General features: G+C 32.8%; 1 protein-coding gene across 1 annotated transcript; it reads left to right on the top strand.

The window, feature by feature from the left end:
* Window positions 1-380: 380 nt before the first annotated feature.
* Window positions 381-1664, top strand: LOC139888720 (protein ALP1-like). Its single transcript, XM_071871713.1, has 2 exons — window positions 381-751; window positions 872-1664. The coding sequence occupies exons 1-2, from the start codon at window positions 381-383 to the stop codon at window positions 1662-1664; spliced, it is 1164 nt and encodes a 387-aa protein (XP_071727814.1).
* The last annotated feature ends 6056 nt before the right edge of the window (window positions 1665-7720 follow it).

Genomic DNA, 7720 nt, shown 5'->3' with positions numbered 1-7720 from the left:
AAATAAATTGCAATAAATAAATGTAATAAGGAATTAACAGTTAGCTAGGAATAGTTAGCGTGTATTCTTAAGACCACGGATAACGCAGGCGTTTGTCTCCATTTTTCTCCCACAAACGCCCAGAATGGGCGTTTGTGGGCGTTTCTAACGGGGCGTTTATCAAAAAAAAATGCTGGTATAAATGCATAAGTAGGGGATGTGGCACATTTTGAATGGTCTAAATTTCATAGCCTTTGGAGAGCTAGCCGTTGGTTTTTTTTTCTCTCTTTTTCTTCTATAAATACACACTCTTTATTTACAGTTTTCACACATTTTTATTCACTACACACTCACATATATATAAAAGTTTATGTCTTCTTTTTGTTTTAGAAACTAAAAATATGGATTTTTTAGCCTTAAGTATCGATTTGTTATTCGATTCAACGTCGTCCGAAGAAGAGGAAGAAATCCAACCAAGAACTCGTTTTCAAAGACAACCACGATGTTTTTTAAATAGAGATCGTGAAGCAGCGGATCAATTATTGTGGAACGATTACTTTTGTGAAAATCCGATGTTTTCGAACGACATTTTCAAGAGACGATTTCGGATGCGCAAAGTTTTATTTCTCCGTATCCGAGAGGGTATTCTTCAACACTCTTTTACTCCTAATGCCCCCGATCATTTTACTTTTTTCCAACAATGTCCGGATGCACTTGGACGTCTTGGTTTCTCAACTATTCAAAAATTAACTTGCGCGTTATGGAAATTGTCGTATGGGATGACCGCGGATATATTTGATGAATATATTAAAATGGCATAAAAAACGGGTTATGTTACTTTAAATAATTTTTGCAAGTGTATAATTGACTTATATGGGCGGGAATATTTGAGGAAGCCGAATGCAACTGACATTGCTCGGTTGTATTCGGCGCACGAGGAGAAACATGGTTTCAAGGGAATGTTGGGTAGTATTGACTGTATGCAATGGGCATGGAAAAATTATCCCGTTGCATGGAAAGGTCAATATACAAGAGGTGATCACGGTCACCCGACGATCATGCTTGAAGCGGTTGCTTCATACGATATGTTGATATGGCATGCGTTTTTTGGGATGGCGGGTTCAAACAATTACATTAATGTGTTAAATCATTCTCCGTTGTTTGATTCCCTTCGTAAGGATAGAGCCGCACCTTCACCGTTTGAAGTAAACGGAAACCAGTATCTCTTTGGTTACTACTTGGCGGACGGGATATATCCCGACTGGAAAACACTAATACAGGGGTATACGACTCCTATTGAAGAGCCTAGAAAAAAATTTACTAAATTTCAATCGAGTGCTAGAAAGGATGTTGAGCGTACATTTGGTGTTTTACAAGGTCGGTTTGCGATTTTAAAAACACCGGCACGAGTTATGAGTGTTAATAAGATGAGAAGGATAATGTATAGTTGTATTGTTATGCACAACATGATACAAGAAGATAACGGGTTTACGTTAAGTACTTGGGAACAAGAATGGTTAGATAAACCCGAAAATCGGCCTTGTCGCAATATTCGGAGAAGGGTCAAAGATCGTCGATCACGAGAGAAAGAGATTCGCGATCGAGACGTGCACAATCAACTTCGTGAAGATTTAACGGCTCATATTTGGAACCTCCCGCCAAACTTTCGCTCGATGCATAACTAGTGTTTTTTTTAATAATGTATTGTAATGTTTTTTTTTTGCGTGTATTTTTTCTAATTGTAATGTTTTATTTAAATAATTAATGTACTTTTGTCAAATTTATTTTATATTTTGTATTAAACAAAATCAAAAATAATTTAAAAACAATTAAAAAAAAGAAAAAAAAATGCCACGTCACAGTCTTACCATGACAAAAGCCCCCCATTACAACTCCCCTCCAAAATGTCATGGCCCAGTCACAGTTTTTCCCCAAAAAGTGCATCTCACCCACTCCACGTCACAATCACCAATATCTGTGGTATAACAGAATTTCTTATAGTTAATTTGTTTGTTTCTAACAAATTTGATTTTGTCCAACGTTTTCTTCATTATGCCACTTGTTAGATTCTGATAAGTCAAAATCCAAATATGAAATTGAATGAAAATGGTTATTCTGTGGTGAACGGATACGTATATCTATGGATGTAAGTAGGATAGTAAATGACTGTTGAATCAGATTCGAAAAATGTACAGTGTAACTTATTAATGTGAAATCTAAATATTCCTCGGGTATTACCTACCCGTTAAAATATTTTCACCATTAACAGTTTGTCCAAAAGAATTTTTAATTACATTCTTTATGAAAACATATACACATATGTATTTTCTTCAGATGTAATCATGGATTTAATGAGTTAATATGATATTAATCTCATTTGATTTACCATTAAACTAGAATATAATCTCTAAAACATTAGAAATTACATAATCGTCATGTAGAACGAAGATAAATGATGTAGAACGATTCGTAGAACGATGATTAAGTTCGAGGTATGGATTGTGATGTTGAGATGTGTGATGTTGAAACTTGGGTTGTTGGTGGTACTGGTGTTGATGTTGGTGGTACTGTTGGTGCCGGTGATGTTGCTGAAGCTGGTACGTTTTGCACCATATTTTCCAAGGCTACAACTCAGGCGCGAAGCTCGTTGACTTATTACTCCGGGATGATTATCGGTAGGAACGAGAGAATGAATAAGGTTTAGAATTTTAGATAGAATATAATTGTGGCGAGATATTGAAAAAATGAGTGTGAAAATTGTGTTTCGAATGGGTTCGCCGGTAAGTGCTTCAGGTTCTTCGCCAAGAGTGCAGGTTGGTGGGTGGAAAGGCTCGCCTTCTTCTCGCCTCCATCGGTTAAGTCAACCTTGAACCCATCCACAATTCATCCAGAATTGAAGATGACTAGTTGGTTGATTCATTTCATTTACACTGCTTTCGGAGCTTAAGTGAATATCCATGTTGGAATAGCTGTCGGAATAACTATCGAAATAGATGTCAAAATCTGAGGGACTCGAACTGGTTGAGGGATTCATCTCGTACAATCAGATGAAGGATTTTTGATAAGAAATAGATTATAGGATGTAGATTAGTACCCTGCAATACATAATTTACATATGCATATATAATACTAAAATTCCATAAGTTATGGAGGAATCTACGGAAGCTGTCAGGTAAAGGTAACAATAACATATACGCTAAGATATGAATTTATCTATACACTGTCTATGCAATAGAGGTAGTAAGACGTGTCTAGACTTTAAGGATGATAAGCAAATAATTTTCGACACTAAATGATAAGCAAAACTTTTGACATGCAGACACGATCGAAGTCCAGATTCACTAATGCATCTAAACAACTATTAGTTAGACACACTAATGCAAGACCTGGTTCGCTAAGCCCACCACTCTGATACCAACTGAAAGGACCCGTTCATATACATTATAAACAATTCACAATAGTTGATTACATCTCGATGTATTTGTAATGACCCGGATTTTTCCGATCATTTTATACTTATGAGATTAATATTTACATAAAATAAACCTTACCAACATGATAAGCAATCCAAACTGTTGAGACTTATGTTTTTGAAAAGAGTTTCACACAACGTTTGACCGTCCAATTTGACCGATGATATCACGAACTATATAACACACGATAATTATACGATTATGTATATGTACATATCTATACATATTTAACATGATTTAAGTATGGTTTAACATTTCATTGTGAACTAACACCAATGAGTTATAAGTATACTTTGAGACCACTAACTTAAGTTTTCAAAACGATAACTATATGTAACATTCTTTGACATATATACTTACAATATATAATGTGTTGGTGATCTATGTCACCAATATGATTTAAGTGTAATGGGATTAATTTGTAACCAAAATAATCTTGATAAATATCGAACAAGTTTGGGGAAGTGTGGAGTGCACACTTGTTTGAACTTATCTTGATTATGACGGGGGTTCGGGGGCAGCGCCCCCGATAAGCGGGGTCTAAGGGGTGGCAACCCTTGGCGGGGTCCAAGGGGCAGAGCCCCTGGCTTGGGTCGAGCTGCCAGGTCAGCTTGGAAATTTTTTTTTGGGCTAACATTGCTTTATTAAAAATGTCTTAAAATTTTATTTTGGCCCGGTTTGACCCAAAAATAAAAGCCCAGTTTTGAGCCTCTTTTACAGTTATAAACCCGTCCATATTTGAATTCTCGTTCCGATTCCTCAAAATTTCTACAAGTATATCTAGGGTATATGTAACCGTATCATACCCAGCTTCTATACGTATTTACTATTGGTATATACCAACAATAAACTTCAATGATCAGCCACTAGACATGATGTTACATGTGGGAACCAGCCATTTAACCTCATGTGTGACTTTTGTGCAAGAAAACAAACTAAATATCCTATATATCCATCCCATAATCATGCTATTTTGCACACACACACATACAATTTTATTTCCAATTTTCTTTCAAGTTAATTCACTCCCTAATCTCTCTTCATTTACCTACTCAAGAACGTATCAATATAGTCATCCGATTTCAAGGAGATTACTTCCAATCTTTCAATCCCACTCCACCACTCTTTTGATTCCAAGATTTTTCTTACCTTTTCCAGTAGCTTTGTCCAAGTAACTTGAGGTAGTAACCTTATTCATAACCTTATTCGATTCATGGTACCATGGGTCAAGATTAATTCTGATCAATACGAATACGATGGGGTCTTTATTTATTTTAATTAAGCAACTAATTGTGGACCACTAACATCGGACTGCTAACTACGGACTAAGAAAATATTAAAAGTGTTAAAAGTATATATATATATATATATATATATATATATATATATAACGATTACTTGAAAATATATATATATATATATAACGATTACTTGAAAATATATATATATATATATATATATATATATATATATATATATATATATATATATATATGTAACGATTACTTGAAAAGAAAATATGTTGATATATTATATATATGGTTAGGTTCGTGATATCTATCGGAGACCAAGTCAAGTTAAATACCTTCAAGACAAAAGTGAGTATATAGTCCCACTTTTAAACTCTAAATATTTCGGGATGAGAATACATGCATTTTATGATTTACGTTATGGACACAAGTGATTAAAAATATATATTCTACGTTGAGTTGTACCACTGGCATACTTCCCTGTAACTTGGTAACTACTATTTACATGAGGTATTGTAAACGCGAATCCTGTTGATAGATCTATCGGGACTGACAACCCCAACCGAACTGGACGACCAGTATTCAACGGTTGCACAGTACTTCATTTCGGTGACTACACTTAGTACGGTGTAGTAAGATTTCATAATAAAGGGAATATGCGACGTTGATTAAATGTTAAGTATGGTTATCAAGTGCTCAACAACTTAGAATATTTTTATTAAAACGTTTATATATGAAATCTTGTGGTCTATATTCATAATGCTGCCGGCATTAAACCTATATCTCACCAACTTTATGTTGACGTTTTAAGCATGTTTATTCTCAGGTGATAACTAAAAGCTTCCGCTGCAACATGTTGAATTTAAGCAAGATCTTGAGTATGCATATTTGTGTCAAAAATAAAACTGCATATCGGAGGATTTGTAATGTAAAATATGTTGGAGGTCGTATTGTTATTATCACATGTAAAGTTTGTAAGTCTAAGATTATCGCTAAACGATAATCATTATTAAGTTGTTTAAACCTTGTATTTGTAATAAAAGCTATGGTTTGTATTGTAAAAACGAATGCAGTTTTTGAAAAATGTCGCATATAGAGGTCAATACCTCGCAATGAAATCATATGTTATTGTATTTGTCCTTATGGTTAAGGTCGGGTTATGACAGTATTTGACCTCTAAATGATACATTTTACAAACATTGCATTCGTTTTTAAAAGATAAACTTTCATTTCAACAAAAGTTGATCGATATGCATATTATCTCATAATATATATCCAAACTATAAATGACTCCAAGTAATATCTTTAAAATGAGCAAATGCACAGCGGAAGATTTCCTTAATACCTGAGGATAAACATGCTTTAAAGTGTCAACCAAAAGGTTGGTGAGTTGATTAGTTTATCATAAACAATCATTTCTAATTTTAATAGACCACAAGATTTTTATATTTATAAACAGAACCTCTCATCTGCATAAAGATAAAATCATTCATATGGTGAACACCTGGTAACTGACATTAACTTTAATGCATAGAATATCCCTAAACAGAACCTCTCATCTGTATAATAATAATCTCGAAGTACTAAAGCCATCCATAACCTGAATGGGGGTTGTTAGGCCCAATAGATCTATCTTTAGGATTAGCGTCAATTAGGAACAGAACCTCTCGTCTGCCTAATTCTTAGGTTACCAAGCTAAAAAGGGTGATATTCGGTTTAATAATCCAACCATAGAATGTAGTTTTGAGTACTTGTGTCTATTTCGTCAAACATTTATAAAAGCAGCGCATGTATTCTCAGTCCCAAAAATATATTTTGCATAAGCATTTAAAAAGCGAGCAAATGAAACTCACAATATTGTACTTCGTAATAATTATGCATATGATGGCATTGAACAATGCAGGGTTGACCTCAGATTCGAGAACCTATATCAAGTATGTATATATATATATATATATATATTAACACATATCATATTTAATCACCTAAATTTATTTATATTTTATAATGTATTAAGATTAATATCTTTATATATATTTAATTACATTATTGCTTATAATTTGTCATAATATATATATATATATATATATATATATATATATATATATATATATATATATATATATATATATATATATATATATATATATATATATGATATATAATTTATGTTATATCAATATGAATACTATTATATTAGTTAGTATATTAAAACATATTTGTATGTATTATTAGTTTACTTGTAATATATTTTTATATAAATATCAGTCATTTGTTAAAATAATATTAAAGTAATAATAGTTTTGATAAAAATAATAATAATGATAGTTTTTAATGATAATAATAATAATAATAATAATAATAATAATAATAATAATAATAATAATAATAATAATAATAATAATAATAACAATTAGATAATAATATTTGTAATAATAATAAAAATAATAATAGTAATAATGATAATAACAAAAAAGCTACCTTCATGGAACAAGCTTTAAAAAAAATTAATCGCCCTTGCTCGGACTAGAACCCATGACCTCTCGTTCCCTGACCACACGCCCAAACATCTGTTCTGTCTATGCTTTTCTGTTTTAATTCGACCCTTAATTATTTTAACCAATCTTCATTAAGAAATGTGTTAGTTTATGATTGTGGCTCGACTGAAACAAATGAAGACAGCAGCCTAACTAAGATGTTTGGCTAACGGCCCAACATAAGTTAAATCTTAGTCCAACTAATAAGACTTGCGTGGCCTAACAGAAAAGAAAAAGGAGTTCGATCCAATTAGATTAAGATAAAGAGACGGCTGGGAAAACAGGTTCATTTGTACTCCGTATGTTTCTGTTGTCGGCTCAAAAGTGGGTCGAGCATAGCAGTAAATCAAACGCAGAAGAATATCACAGATCGAGGTCTCTTTGATTCGTTAATCAATAGATCGATCAAGTAACATTTATCAATATATAGTAAGTCGTCGATTCATCATCATCGATACCGAATCAATAGAAAGATTTAAGT

Source organism: Rutidosis leptorrhynchoides, chromosome 2, assembly GCF_046630445.1.
Source record: "Rutidosis leptorrhynchoides isolate AG116_Rl617_1_P2 chromosome 2, CSIRO_AGI_Rlap_v1, whole genome shotgun sequence".
Lineage (NCBI taxonomy): Eukaryota > Viridiplantae > Streptophyta > Magnoliopsida > Asterales > Asteraceae > Rutidosis > Rutidosis leptorrhynchoides.
Note: the sequence above shows the minus strand (reverse complement) of the source record. Positions and strands in the feature narration are given on the sequence as shown.

Bases quoted from the DNA above. Each gene is read 5' to 3' on its own strand.
- LOC139888720 (XM_071871713.1), top strand. From the start codon at position 381: ATGGATTTTTTAGCCTTAAGTATCGATTTGTTATTCGATTCAACGTCG. The intron at 752-871 runs GTATGGGATGAC...GGAATATTTGAG, and splicing joins TGCGCGTTATGGAAATTGTC to GAAGCCGAATGCAACTGACA.